Here is a 16,039-nt window from a genome sequence, read left to right on the forward strand (position 1 = left end):
AATTTAGCAAAATCATAAATCGACTGAAAATTTTACCCTTTCATCGAAGCTGACAAAGACTTGCATGAGAAAATACGAAGTGAAATGTCTGGTGGTCCATCAACAGTGTTCACGAGGAAAGCTGTTGTAGACAAAACGATCATCCGGAGGTCAAACAATGTCTGTAAAACAATAGTTGCATTAGATGCTAGTCAATTGTATCCTTTCTCCATGTGCCAAGCGATGCCAACTGGACTCTACACTAGATGGGAGTTTGATACCAATCTTCAAAAGTTCAAAGCTCTTCAAAACAAAATCAGGAAAATTGAGAACATGGTAATATCTTTCTATCAGGCAACCAGACCCGAATGTACTATTGAGAGTTTCTATACAACTGGAAAACAGAGAAAGAATGATTCTTGTGGTCATTGCCAAACAATTTTTGAAGCTCTTGGATGCTAATACCGTTTCTGTCCCTGCTGGGAAACTCGACCAAATCTTAATGAGAATGAATTTGAGTTTGGTATCCGGAAACGTGAATCTGATAAGTTACAAAAGCTTTACCTGGAAAAGAAAGGATATAAAGTTATAGAGATGCGAGAGTGTGAATGGTGGGATCATGTTCAGGAGAACTCGATGTTGAAGAACCACATTAGAAAAATTTTCCCCTACTAGTTACCTTTGAGCAAAGAGACACTGTTGACGCGGATACATGAAGATAAATAATTTGGATATGTACAATGCGATTCAGAAGTTCCTGAGGAGCTTCGTGAACGATTTGCAAACTTTCCTCCAATTTTCAAAAACTGCGATGTCGGAAGAGAGAATATAGGTAAATTCATGCTGGAATATGCTGGAAAAAACATGTTATTGTTAAAACCCCAACGAATATTGATTTCGAGTTACAAATTAAACAATGGAATAGTCATAAAACCATTATTAAAGTTTTCTTTGAAGCTGGGTCTACGATGTACCAAAATCCACAGATTCGTTGAGTATACCCCGCAAAAATGTTTCAACGGTTTCGTACAATCTGTTTTTGATGCAAGGCGAAAAGGTGATAAAAATCCGGACTCTAACGTTGTTGCTGAAACTATGAAACTACTTGGAAACAGCTCGTATGGTTATCAGATTATGGATCGAAGTCAGCACACAGAAACTCTATATCTTAACGATGAAAAGATGCATGAAGCTATTAATAACCGTCTTTTTAGAAGGTTGAACAGCGTTTCGACAGATTTATATGAGATTGAGCTTGTGAAAAGCACTGTTGAGCATCGTGAACCAATAATTGTTGGATTCTTTCACAGTATGCTAAACTGAGAATGTTGGAGCTCTACTACAACTTCTTTGACAAGTTCTGTGATGTTCAGAATTATGAGGAGCTTGAAATGGACACTGATTTTTTGTAGCTGGCACTGGCTCATGAATATCTCTATGATTGCATTAAACCAGAAATGAGAAGAATTTGGAATGAGATGAGAAGTAATGACTGTACAGATGTTTTCCATGCTAATAGTGCAAGTATATTTTTTCCAAAAACTTGTTGCGATAAACATGTAAAACATGGCAAGCGTGAGCCTGGATTATTCAAGGTGGAGTTCCGTACTGAAATGCTATGTTTTGTAGCAAAACGTATTGTTGCTATAATTCAGTAACGAACAAAACTAAGTTCAGCAGCAAAGGACTCAGCAAGAGTGTTCTGGAAGAAAACAGTGATGGACCTCTACAGAAGTAGAGACGAGTCCTGGATGATGCAGTGAATATAGCCTCAACTAACAAAGGATTCAGAACTATGAATCACCAAATTCTAACCTATGAGCAAACTAAGAAAGGACACTCGTTTTTCTATCCAAAACGAATTGTGGATGCAGATGGAATTCATACGACACCTTTGATGATCTAAAATTTCTGATTTGTTTTTCATGCATCTTAACCATTTAAATTAATTGTACGCTTGTGAACATGTGATTTTAATAAAGTTTTGTCAAGTAGATGAGTCCACTGTTGAAAGTAATCATTCTTGAAGAGAAACCTGAACCGGGTTTTTAAAGTTCAAACTGAGTATCTAAAAGTTTTCTGACTCATTTCTCAAGGTGTTGACCAGATCTGTAGACAACCCTGGATGAAAATATTGCTAATATGGACCCCTTGCGACCCTGGATGATAATATGGACCCCTTGCGTGCCGTAAAATAAAGATGGAAAATGATACAGAAGTGAGTTGATAAAAGTTATCGCCGTTGCCTAAAAAGTTTAATTCAAAAGAGGATGTTTTTGGGTGCAAAAACTGTTCCACTGCCGAGGTTCGAACCAATGACCTCCTGATCAACAGCCCGTTGCCTTAACCACTAGCCTGTCCGGACGTTACAATCTTTCTTCTTACAATCAGTTTTGATTTAGCAACAGAGGACTTCTGAATACGCGCAGTTTGGGTCGCGCAGAAGGCGTGAAATCAAGCGTGAAAAAACCGCTTAAACAGTGACGAGACAGAATGTTCTAGAAGAAATGTGAAACGAAAATAGACGACGAAAAAAAACCAAGAGCACAGCATTATAGCTACGTTCAGCTTACAGCTTGGTAGATATAATAACACAGCTTCATTTTCCAATTTGCTATCTGTTAGCTTATTCTTATTTTGTGATGCAAAATTTAATGAAAAATCTCATACATAAGACCTATTTACTATCCTAATTGGCTGGTGTCTTGTTTCATATCTTGATACGTGTAAAATCTATTACCTATCTTTGTACATTATTGTCAAAAATCAAATCTTAATACATGTAAAATCTATTACATATCTTTATACGTTGTTCTCATTAATCTAATGTCAATACATGTAAAATCTATTACCTATCTTTATACATTATGGTCAAAAATCAAATCTTAATACATGTAAAATCTATTACATATCTTTATACGTTGTTCTCATTACTCTAATGTCAATACATGTAAAATCTATTACCTATCTTTATATATTATGGTCAAAAATCAAATCTTAATACATGTAAAATCTATTACATATCTTTATACGTTTTTCTCATTACTCTAATGTCAATACATGTAAAATCTATTACCTATCTTTATACATTATGGTCAAAAATCAAATCTTAATACATGTAAAATCTTTTACATATCTTTATACGTTGTTCTCATTACTCTAATGTCAGTACATGTAAAATCTATTACCTATCTTTATACATTAAGGTCAAAAATCAAATCTTAAAACATGTAAAATCTATTACATATCTTTATACGTTGTTCTCATCACTCTAATGTTTATACATGTAAAACCTATTACCTATCTTTATACATTACTGTCAAAAAACAAATCTCAATACATGTAAAAACTATAACCTATCTTTATACATTGTTCCCATAACTCTAATGTTAATACATGTAAAATCTATTACCTATCTTTATACATGGCTGCGATAATTCAATGGTGACCAAAATGATTTGAAATCGCTATATCCTATCTTAAAACATGGGGGTCACCCCCCCCCGGGGGTAGCTCCGCTCATCTATATACTACTCAGGTCAATAGTTGGAATTGATTTGTAAAAAAGTTGATTAAATTTGAACGGTAAAGATATTAACAATTTATACTATATAACGTTTCTATATGAAGATAGAAAGACATTTAATGGGTCAAATGCTAGGAAAAACTTGGAAAATTGTTGCTACTGAAATAGATTAAATACTGTCGTACATAGATGATAAAGGTTAAATACTGTCGGAAAAAATCTACAGAACAACTTTTTGAGATTTTCTTGTTTGTTTTGGGTGTGTTCCCCTCCTCCTTCTCTCAACCGCGGGCTGGGGACCGGCTACGGCGGAGTTACAAACAAACAACTATAGGAGAATTGAGTCCGAGCAAACGGTTAAAATCCGCGCTCTAAGACTCACCAAGTAAAAACAAACAAAAGAAAACAAATTCTAACATAATATAGCTAAAATTATGTCGGAAAATCATCTCAAGTTGATTCAAAAAACCAACTTTTGAGATAGTCAGGAAAACGTCAAAAATACCCAAAAACCATGAAAATGCTCCTAGTGATGTTGTTCGACATTTGCCAAATCTGAAAAATCAAGAAATGTCGATTTTAGACCAAAATTCGGCTTAAAACGGCTCATAAATGGCTGAAAAACGGCTGAACACGGTCCGTAAATACCTGAAATGACCCGTTTGGACCTCCCGGAGGTCCTGAAGTAGTGTCTGGCACCCTTTCGTACGAGTCTGGTACCGATTTTTAGGACCCCGGGAAAGCGGCGAAACATAAACCTGGAAATCGTGGCACGTTATAAAATTTTTCGGAATTCGAAATTTTCACATGAATTTTTTTGAGAAGTTAATTTACACTTGACAGTCACTTGCCAAGTGTAATTCAAGTCTGATATGACTAATACACTTGATATTGTACTGAGTCAGTACTGATTTTTGTAGAAAGACTTGCATTTATAATGGTCCAATACTGAAACACAGTTGGAGTTAGGTACGGGGATGTCACCGGCAGGTTGTTTCATTAGTATTGGTTATTTAGTTCAAATCGTTCAGAAAATGTTGTGTAAATTCTTTAATTTCCTCAGCCAGTTGTTTTGCAGAGACCAATTACAAATTAAGTGTTGTTATCTAGCATTTTACTAAGAAAAAGTAGCACATGAGCTTGGGGGACGTTAAATTTATGCTCGAAAAATTAGCTCGAACTACAACAAAATTATCCAAAAATCGCGTTTATGTTTCAACTCTGCGGGACTGTCAAAAATTTGCGACTATGCATCGATTATTCAGTAGGCCCTAGACCGGATGATCAAGACAAAAAAAATACAATGCCCAGATGCTCATACCGGACCTTGGCATGATTCGAAATTTTGCGCTTATGTCTGAAATAGTGCATAATTGTTTGAAATTAGGCAATTTAACGGAAGGATGGCTTGACAACTGACACAGTGAAAATCAGACAAATTATAACGCATGCTGAAGTTCTGGTGTCTCAATAAATCTTTTCTTTTATATTGCTTTTTCAACAACAGCTACAGAAACAGGTTACTGAAAAAATTACGATTTAAACTTACGATAACTTATGATAACTAACTAAACATTAAACAAAAAAGGATAACAATTTTTTATTCTGTTTGACTTTTTTTTATAAATCTTCAACAACTCACTAAAATAACAAAAAGACTCAATACATAATTCCATAATCTGAAGACCGATTTATCGCTTCCCGGGGTGAGGTGATGGAAGTATGAACCGGGTGATCCAGACAAAAATCGGCCATGATCAGACAATCCAAACAAAAATTTGGCCAAGATTCGAATTTTTACGAATTACTGCGAATTACTGAAAAGTTTTTCGAAAGAACGCGTTCATTTCTTGACTAGGCCGGACCACGCAAAATTTGGCGACTATGATTCGAAGGTGCGACAATTTGAAATCGTGCGACTATGATCAGACAAAAATCTGTCAAAATAAGGTCCCTAGTTATGAGCGGATATAAATCTTGCAAGAAACTGAAAGATGATTCAAAACTTGCAATATTCTTGCAAGAATCTTACAAGATATCAATCAAGGCAAAAAAATAAATAAGGGTACAACTGTTTTAGAAAATATCTTTGAAGTATGCCACTAGTTTTTAAATTTTCTCTCAGTTCTTTTTAGATCGGATTGCATATAAAGCATGTAAAGATGTTAAGACGTTGGTTGTCTTTGGATATAACAAAGGCAAATTCGTTCTTAATAAACGCTTCAGCGGCGTTGTCCCAATTAAAACTAGGTCTTCAGAGCGCCCTTCTGTTCAAATAGTTTTCGGTTCAAACCGCTGATAGTTTTGTTGAATTCAGATTGGATTTCAGCTTCATATTATTGTCCTCTAGGGAAGGTGCGAGTGTACAAACTATAATGTTTTTGAAGAATTGGTTTTGAAGTTACTGGCTTCGACACGCGTTTTTCGCAAAAGAGTAAACTAATTTTGATTTTTGTCGATACTTGACGTTCTTTTTCTAGACGTAAGACAGATTCTGAATAATTACAGGTCTCAAGCGCTTCTTTTGAACGAATAAACAAACCTATTTAATTAATTCGTGTTTAGCTAATGGTTTCCAAGACTTTCAAAATAATTGTTTCCGATAAATACTAAAGTTTTACTTGATTTCGTTGTTTTTCTCTTTTTTCTCATTAATGAGAGGTTGCATACCACATTATTGGCGTTCGAGGAAAGCTCAAATAGGAACCAGTTGCACTTTCTAAAAACTACAGAAGGACGTTACAGTGTTAATGAATTAGAGTTGTTGGGAATAGTACGGTCCATCGATTAATTCAAATATTACTTATATGGCAAATATTCACAGCAATAACTGACAATCGCTCATTATAATCTATATTTAAAGAATATAGATCAAATAGATCTTACAATAGTAGACTTTTACGGTGGATTGATAGGTTACGTCCATATAACTTCACTATTGAACACATGCCAATAGCAAAAATGGGTTCATTCAATTATATTTCTTGAAATCTATTCACCAAAGCAAAGAAAATCTCTACATAAGACTAACTCTATGAAGTAGCAACTATCTCAAAAATCAGACAACCATTTAAACACATCATCAAACTTATATCCTTAGCCTTACAAAAATTCAGCACCACAATACAACGCAATCTCCCCTTTCAAATACAGATATCGCACGGCAGTCTACACTTACTAAAACAGGCAAACAACTACACTTATTAAATTTAAGTCCACAGCATCAAATGAATACCAAACTCGAAACATTCACTGTCAATTGCAACGCAATAAACCTCTTCCACAATCGCATTATACATAACTCACGTACGTCATTCGCTTTGCAATTGTCATTACCTCATTCACAAAATCAATTCGCACTACATATTAAGGCTTCAAAAACTCATATTCCTTTAACGAATTCAGTGCAGATGCCTTGCAAAATTCAGACAGTAAAGAATGTAATCAATCTGAACAATTAGGCCCTCTAAGCACCAGAAATGTTACCAAGTCAACAAATCACTAACAAATACCTCAATTAAGCGCGAAAACTAAAAATTCCAATAATAGAAACAGCAGGTAAATCTACCTCAATTTTTGCCCATAACTCTTCCAGAAATTTGAATCTTGTGTTTTGAAGATCTCATGGTGCGGTGAGAGTTTTTCGGAGATGAGGTTTTCAAAACAGCTTTTTTCTCATTTGCTTTTGATTTTTCTGGACATAAATAACTTTGCGATGAAAACTTCTTTGAAAGCTTTCGGGCGTCGTGAAGATTTTCCGAGCTCAAAAAGATTTCAAAACCTAACTGTTTTTCAATTGAGCGCTATTAGAAAACCTTTTCGAAATATATATCATGTTTTTGAGGATTCTTATCTTGTGTTTTGATGATTTCTTAGTGCTGTCAAGTGTTTTCCGGACCTCAGGTTTTCAAAAAATCTAAAACTTCTTTCATTTCGACAAAAAGAGTTACGCAGTTTCGATCCGTGGACATCCGAGTGACTGTACATAATCTGGGGTAGGTGTACTTCGTGCCTCAAGTGGCCTTTCAACACAATCAGTTTGCAACTGGATGCTTCATTTGTGATGTGACTGCAGGAACAGAGAACAAACTCAAGACTGACACCAAACATGTCAAAACAGCCAAGTAGCAAACACCTTATGATGATTCGGTCAATTATTTTAGTTTTATGAACTCAAAAATAATAAATCAAAATTTCAATGTCATTTAAAAACATCTGTGGCTGATCAATTCAATTATCCCATGAGGATTTTTTAACTATATTTGAGTACTGCTTCGGCAAACTTTTTAGGCGTTCCTAGGAAATGACTATGAGAGAGATCTAACCAGGCTATGGTTCGGCACATTTTTTCAAAGTTTTATTCGATTATGATACCAAAGTAACCAGACTATGATTCGCACTGTTGCGATTTTTCAAGCTCATATTTCGAAATAATGCGAATACGAGAGGGAATTAATCATACTATATTTTGCAGTGTTTTGATCGTTTCAGCCCATTTTTTGAAATAATGCGACTATGAGAGAGAAGTAATCATACTATGATTCGCACTGTTTCGTTCATGTAGGCTGTTTTTCGAAATAATGCGACTATGAGAGGGAGGTAATCATACTATGATTCGATTTTTCTCGATTTCATGATCCGAGTTAGGGCTATTTAGGTTGATTTTGTGGGACTATGATTCGGTTGAGTCATTATTATTCGATTTAGGGCGTGCACATCAGACTTTTTGCAACCATGATTCGTTGATGCCAGGCTATGAGTTGAAATAGTGCGACCAAAAAGTTTTTTGCAGACCGTGTATTTATCGTGTGGGAGGGGGTGCCCCCCAGTCAAAAAATTGTCGAATCATATTTCGACCACCTCAACTTGGTTCTATCAAAAATCAAGTTTTTATCACAAAACTGGCTTTCTGTTAAATTGCTGCTCCAGCCAATACGTTATCTGAGCTATCCTTCTCAGTTAATTCACAGAAAATAAGAAAAAAAAACTTTTTTTTTGTATATTGGAACTATGAAGCGTATTCATATTATGAATCGAATTATTGCGTTTTTGTAGACTTATGATTCGACATAGCGCTCCTATGACTAAAAAAAGGCGCATCAAGACGTATGGGCCAGAGCGTGTAATTAATGTCTGGGGGGGGGGGTACTTCCAAGCAGACTCTTCAACATAAATTGTCGAATCATATAGCGACCACCTCACACTGGGTGGAATCCTGGGCCAAATGTCCACCCGTATTCCACCATCATTAAGCGACAATAAGGCTATAATGCATTTTCCACTCTTAAATAGCAGAGAAAAGAGTGTAACAGCGTAATTTTGAGGAAATTACACTTTTTTGCACTCTTAAAACTCCCTTATGATTACACTCTATAGATCCAATTTTGTTTTCTACAGGTATAATTCTACCTCTCAGCGCTGGACTGGCAGGACGGAGGGAACAGTGAACCAATTCGACTTTGAAGGATTTTATAGCAGGGCCACTTTAGGTGGTGGAAACTGTTCGTGTATATCAAATAAACTCAAACTGTTTTCGTGCCCCTGTTCGGGCAGTACATTGAGAAGCTTCGCGTGTCAAGCCATTCACGGGGTGAGAGACAAACCTGATTGGCTGTCTGTCAAAAAAACATATGAATGTGATTATGATACGACTAAGGACCTCTAAATATTTCTATCCCTAGTACGGAAGACCAGACAGAAACGACGAACCATTTGAAAGAAATTTTTGGCCTGTTTGGTTCAAATGATAAACCCGAATATATCTAAACAATTGAAACTAAACATGCATTTACCTAATTGCGACTGCTAGAGACTTTTGAGTGCAGTCATGTTCTACAAACTGCTCCAAAACAAATTGAGATCTTATCAAAAATCACATATGACTACTTCTAATCATATCAATGACAGCGAAATGTGAAAAGTAAATTTAATACGATCGTTCAGATGATGTTACGTAATTTCTTTCATTCATCATTTGATTTAATAATGATTTTACCCGTGTGAATGGACAAAGTTATTGCATGATTCAATTTTCTTCAAATATTTTTTAAGATATTGAGTTCTTTTTGTAGGTTTCTGTTTACTTCATCTCTAATTAGTATTATTTATTACAAAAAACAGGATCGATTATTTATTTCAGTAAAATGGGCATTTATAACGTTGAAGTGTCAAGTTTTAGTACCAAAATAATTGTTCCGACCCCACTTGTGGGGGGAGGAACTATATACTCAAATGGGTTTTTTTTTGTTCCGTGAATTTTGACCGACCGATATATTCATCGTAGAGAAATGTGCATGGTATCATTAAAAAGCTCGTCCAGCGTAGAATTCGAAATTACAAAGATTTTTTAGAATTTCGTTGTTTTCGAGGAGTTATCGAGGTTTAAAGTTTCATGTGAACACTTGATATTTGGTTCACTTTGGTTCACTTTTACCGTAATTTTCTTTCGAACTAACGTTTTTTCTACGAAAAATTTAATTCAAAACTAGATTTCACGCCAAAAAGTAAATCAATTTTAGGTTTTTAATAGACGAAAGGAGATAATAAAGACTAGTTCTAGTCTTAGAGGGAAGTTTAATATATAAAAAAAAATTCGAATTAGGTTTGGGAGCTCTTTTTTTAGAAAATTTTGCAATTTTTTTGTTTTTTCAAGTCACCTAGAGACTACTAGACACATTTAATATCGAAGTTCTGTTAATGACTAACCTCTTTTACGATCATATGAAGCCCAATGAACAAAAAATTGGTTTCAAAGGGATCGCTCATGTTTTTTTTTGGATTCGTATCTCAAATTTCGTAATTTCAAATGAAATTTTGATTTATTTTTTGAGGTTTTACTAAAGTTTTATAATCCTATGGCATAAACTTGTTGACTAAAGGTGCAATAGATTTGCTAATGAGCATTAAATGAACCTATCTAGTGCTGTGAGTGGACAGCTAATGGCTGTTAAGACTTTGAAAATTAATTTTCAATTTTTTTTAAAATTACTAAATCATAAACTTACTTTTGTGATCTGTAAGTTCGTCTCAGTAAAAACAGGATTGAACTCCTTCCTACCACTGCAACATAATTTAATCTCATTGGCGGCTTTATCTAATAACTATTGGTTATACGTCTTCAATGCCACAAGATTTCAATTTTTTTTAAAAATTTTTTGGTTATTTCGTTTTATTGGTTCATTTTGAAATCTTATCACGTCATCCTAATATTGATGGCTACATCTTTCTTTAGTGAAGACGTCCAAAAGATCATAGATAAAATTTTCTGGGAGAAAAATATGGTTTAAATGGCTTCAGCACTTTCTTCTCCCATTTTTCTAAAGAAATTTTGGTTTTTGCCTGTATTTGTTGTTTTTTTTTCATAGTCATAAGACATATTGTGATGTCTTATTGATTACCTAGGCATGATAAACATCCTCGTATTCACATCGTGGCATAGCTGAGCGTATTCATTGAATTCCTATGAAAGCTTTTGAGTTTAATGGCTGTTAAGACTTTAAAAATATTCTTTTTTTGAAATTTTTTGAACATAAATCAATCTTAAGCTTGTTCTCGTGGATTGTAAGTCAGTCTCGGTAATGACAGAACCGCTTGTTTTACATCAACAACAATTTATCTAGTTAGAGGTTTTGTCTTCTAACTATTGGTTTTTTTTACTTCGGTGCACGAGTTTTCATAATTTTTATAATTTTTGGATTTTTTTTTAGTAATTTTGGTTCCTTTTGAAATCGTATTACATTATCCTAATATTGATATCTCCCATTGGTTTAGTAAAGACGATCAATGGATTGTTGGAAAAGTTTTCAGAGAAAAAAGCTTATGGTTTAAATAGCTTCGACACTTTCTTCTCTCAACGTTCTACCGAACTTTTGGATTTTGCCTGTTTTTGTTGTCGTTTTCATAGTCAATGACTTGTTGTAATGTCTTATTGATAAATCTTGAATGACAAACATCCTAGTCGTCACATCATCTAGGCATAGTTTAGCGTATTAAATGCCTTCCGTTGAAAGCTGTAGAATTTTATGACTTTGATACTATGGGTTTTCTCAAAAATTTCGTGGTTTTGATGTATTTTTTCTTTGTCATACGACTTATTGTGATAAGTTATTGATTTGACCTGAAAGAAACCTATGATTGCTATTTCATCGAGGCAGAATTTAGTTTATCTAAATAACTCCGTTGAAAATAATTGAATTTAATGTCTTTGATACTAGGGCGTTTCTCAAAAACTTCGTGGTTTTAATATCTTTGTTTATATTTGTTGTTTTTCAAGTCATTTTGTAACAATAGAAACAATCACCTTGCTGTTAAAAAACAAATTGAAAATAGAAGAGTTTAGACTGAAAAGTTCGTTCTCTAATGGCTTTGAAACTTTTCTCGCTTAATTTTTGTGAGTTTGCTGTTTTTGCTTTTTTTTTATTTTTAGGTAGCCGTGAAATTCTGATCGGTCTCATAAACCTGTAATGTTGCCTGTAATGTTGCGCATAAACTTGTAATGAGTGATGTTACGCGAAGCAGTCAGCTTAAATCCAATAGTCTTAAAAATTATGATATTATACATCTTCAAATATTTTTCAAACATTTCATTTTTTTTGTTCTTTTCGTCAACTTATTCTCGTCATTGAGAAGTCCACTCCAATTCCTTGAATTTCAAAAAACAACTTGTCTAATAATATTATTTCGTAACTGATGTTTTGTTTGGTGGACATTATGCGTTTTCATAATAAATATCGTGAGTGGTGTATTTGTGTTTTTTTTTCTCTTCTTTTAGATTATTCAGTTAAAAACAGATCCCATTGGTTTTCAAATGTGGCCCAAATGAACGAGCTTCTTTTCTCTTTCAGTATAATTTTAGCTGAATGAGTATAAATGTAAACTGAAATAAAATTAAATAAAATTAAGATAATAGCTAATGATTTTAATGGCTTCAATAATTTATGTTATTGTTCGTAATTTTTTGAGATTTTCTGCGCCTTTGTGTAAATTGTTCGTTTTTTGAGATTTTCTGCGTATTTAGTTTATTCCTATGGTTTAGTCTCAGTAAAGACAGGTCCCATTAGTTCATATTGCCTTTTTTAGTAAATTTATCAAGAATTATTTTGTCGAAAAGCTAAAGATTTTCTTAGACTTTTGAAATTATTTGGTTTAAGAAATGTTGATTGATCTTTGACTTTAACCTCATTTTTTTCTCTATGTCAACTTTTTACCTCATCTTATTATGAAAAACATACATCTGCTGTATAGTTAGCAAAAACTAAATTTGTGGAGTTGAGGTTTTATCTGATTGCATTTTGACGTTGTTACTAGGTGCTTTTAAAACTATATATTTGATTTCTGCCGTGAAAATTTTGTTTTGGCATATTTTGTTGTTTGCTGTATTCTCTCGTAGTTTTTTTTATCGGTAGATCTCGTGAGCGCTGTAATGAGAGATGGCATTATGTAATTCAATTTGTAGTTAGATTTTGTAGCATTTTTTTTTTAAATTCAAACATCTGTTTTTGTTATCTCTTCGTTTGGTTGACAATTAAGTCAAAAATGTAGATGAACTCGGGTCGAAACATCATGTGCGAACGCGCATCAACGAGCCGCATTGTTTAATACCTTCATAATAGCGCTAGATTAAATAGTGAACATGAAAAGTTGCTTCAAAAAGTTTACTTTCAGAAAAATAGGCAAAGCACTTCAAAAAGAGACAAAAATAGGGCAACTTTGATTGAAATTACCCCATTTTCTTTTTGAGTTCGAACTCAAAATACAGATGCATCGCATAGAAATTTTCCGCTCTCTCTCTCTCTCTCTCTCTTTCTCTCTCTCTCTCTCCTCCCTCTCTCTCTCTCTCTCCCTCTCTCTCCTCTCTCTCTCACTCTCTCTCCTCTCTCTCTCTCTCTCTCTCTCTCTCTCTCTCTCTCTCTCTCTCCTCTCTCTCTCTCTCAAAAATGCAGTATGATCAAAATCAAATCTTTTCTCTCTTCAATTCGTTGAGCCGTTTTACTTAAACGTTTAATTTTAAAGTTTGGCATTGACTTTTAAATCCTGTTTTAATTAAATACGCTTCAATAGTTATCGATCAAAAACAGGCTCCTAATACTGCTCGAAGAAGAGTATTGATAGTTTTTTTTTACCCTGCTTCCCGATACCCTGACTCCTCAAAAAATAGCATGCTGTGGATTAAGCTATAAACCTACTATGCTGTAAAAAAGCAGAAGGTCCGAAAAAAGAAGAAGATCGAAAAAGAAGGGAATCGAAAAAGAAGAGGACCGAAAAAGAAGAGAACCGAAAAAAGGAAGACCGAAAAAGAAGAGGACCGAAAAAGAAGAGGACCAAAAAAGAAGAGGACCAAAAAATTTCAGAAGGACCGTTTTGTGAATGTTTGTTGTTTTTGTTTTTAGTGACAGAGAATAGCCTACTTATTTCATCATAATCACGTAAAAAGTGTTTACCAAAAAGACATGAGTTTTTTTTATTAGTTAAGATATGAGTTTTTTCTTATTAGTTTTTTTAAAAATAATTAGAGTTATGTCCGGAAAATTGTTCTCGAACGACAAGCGATACAATTTAATTCAGGGGCTGTAGCCTAGATAAATTTTTCTTTATGCGTTTACAACGCGTTTACAACAATTGCTGCGAGCTTCGTTCGAGAACAATTTGAAAATAAAATGAAGTCGCATCAAAATCGAGAATATAGCGCATCTCCCGGGCAACGGCTGCTTTCCCATCTTTTTTGAATTTTAAAAATATTAGGAGCGCAAAAATATCCGGTTGATAAGATTAGGGCGGCTATTAAAAAGACCAAATTATCCCATCAAGAATAATGCCATAAAAATACCGTGACCAGTGGGATACAATTTTCCTCAGCTGCTGTTTATCTCTACTTGACAGCTGTAAGAAACAAGTCTAATCTGACTTTTTAACAGTTCGGGGGTGGGGGTCTGAAAAGAGGCAGACTGTTTCGAGTACCTCACCTTTATAATGCCTATCATAAAAATGCACATCTGTAATATTTTATTTTAAGCATCGGATGTACAATTATACAAACAATTAACGGAATAACTTGATGAAAACAAGAGGTTAGTTGATTCTCGTTCTCTCTCTCAAAAATGCACAATTCGTTGAGCCTTTTACTTAAACGTTTAATTTTAAGATTCGGCATTGACTTTTAAATCCTGTTATAAATAAATACGCTTCAAAAGTTATCGATCAAAAACAGGCTCCTCCAATACTGCTCAAAAAAGAGTATTGGTAGAGACTTTTTAATTACCCTGCTTCCCGATAACCTGACTCCTCAAAGTATAACATGCTATGGAGTAAGCTATGAACATACTATGCTGTAAAAAAGCAGTAGGACCGAAAAAAGAAGGGGACTGAAAAAGAAGAGGACCGAAAAAGAAGAGAACCGAAAAAAGAAGAGGACTGAAAAAGAAGAGGACCATAAGATTTCGGAAAGATCGTTTTGCAAATGTTTGTTGTGTGTTTCTTTGTGATAGTGAATGCGCCTGCTTTTTTCATGATAATCACGTAAATAATGTTTACCAAAATTTTTTTTATTAGTCATTCAAAATATAAACGTTTTAATGTTCCAAAAATTATTCTCGAACGACAAGCGATGCAATTTAATTCAGGGGCTGTAGCCTAGATAAATTTTTCTTTATGCGTTTACAACGCGTTTACAATAATTGCTGCGAACTTCGTTCGAGAGCAATTTAAAAATAAACTGAAGTCGCATCTGTTGCCAATGCTATTGCAACTTTCAATATGATTCAAATATCCGGTTGATCAGACAAGGGCGGCTATTAAAAAGACCAAATAATCCCATCAAGAATAATGTCATAAAAATAATGTGATCAGTGGAATACAATTTTCCTCATCTGCTGTTTATCCTTACTTTACAAAATATAACATGCTATGGAGTAAGCTATGAATCTACTATGCTGTAAAAAAGGAGTAAGGCCGAAAAAAGAAGGGCACCGAAAAAGAAGAGGACCGAAAGAAGAGAACCGAAAAAGAAGAGAACCGAAAAAGAAGAGAACCGAAAACGAAGAGAACAGAAAAAAGAGGACCAAAAAAGAAGAGGACCAAAAAATTTCAGAAGGACCGTTCTGTGAATGTTTGTTGTTTTTGTTTTTAGTGACAGAGAATAGCCTACTTATTTCATCATAATCACGTAAATAATGTTTACCAAAAAGATATGAGATTTTTTTTATTAGTTATTCAAAATATAAACAGACCTATGTCAGAAAAATTGTTCTCGAACTACAAGCGATGCAATTTAGTTCAGGGGCTGTTACCTAGATAAACTTTTCTTTATGCATTTACATCGCGTTTACAATAATTGCTGCGAAATTCGTTCGAGAGCAATTTAAAAATAAACTGAAGTCGCATCAAAATCGAGAGTATAGTGCATGTCCCGGGCAACGGCCGCTCTCTCATCTTTTTTTAATTCTGAAGCCGTTAGGAGCGCAAAAATATCCGATTGATAAGATGAGGGCGGCTATTAAAAAGACCAAATAATCCCATCAAGATTAATGTCATAAAAAT

General features: G+C 34.2%; 1 protein-coding gene across 1 annotated transcript in view; it reads left to right on the forward strand.

The window, feature by feature from the left end:
* The window catches only part of LOC142354035 (uncharacterized), a 70,905-nt gene extending 61,153 nt beyond the window's left edge, over positions 1–9,752 (forward strand). The window contains exon 4 of the mRNA XM_075406298.1: positions 8,903–9,752. Within this exon, the coding sequence (XP_075262413.1) occupies positions 8,903–9,170 (268 nt within the window). The 3' untranslated portion in view covers positions 9,171–9,752. The remainder of the gene's footprint in view (positions 1–8,902) is intronic.
* Positions 9,753–16,039: the final 6,287 nt, after the last annotated feature.

Source organism: Convolutriloba macropyga, chromosome 15, assembly GCF_964194025.1.
Source record: "Convolutriloba macropyga chromosome 15, txConMacr16.3, whole genome shotgun sequence".
Classification (NCBI taxonomy): Eukaryota; Metazoa; Xenacoelomorpha; order Acoela; family Convolutidae; genus Convolutriloba; species Convolutriloba macropyga.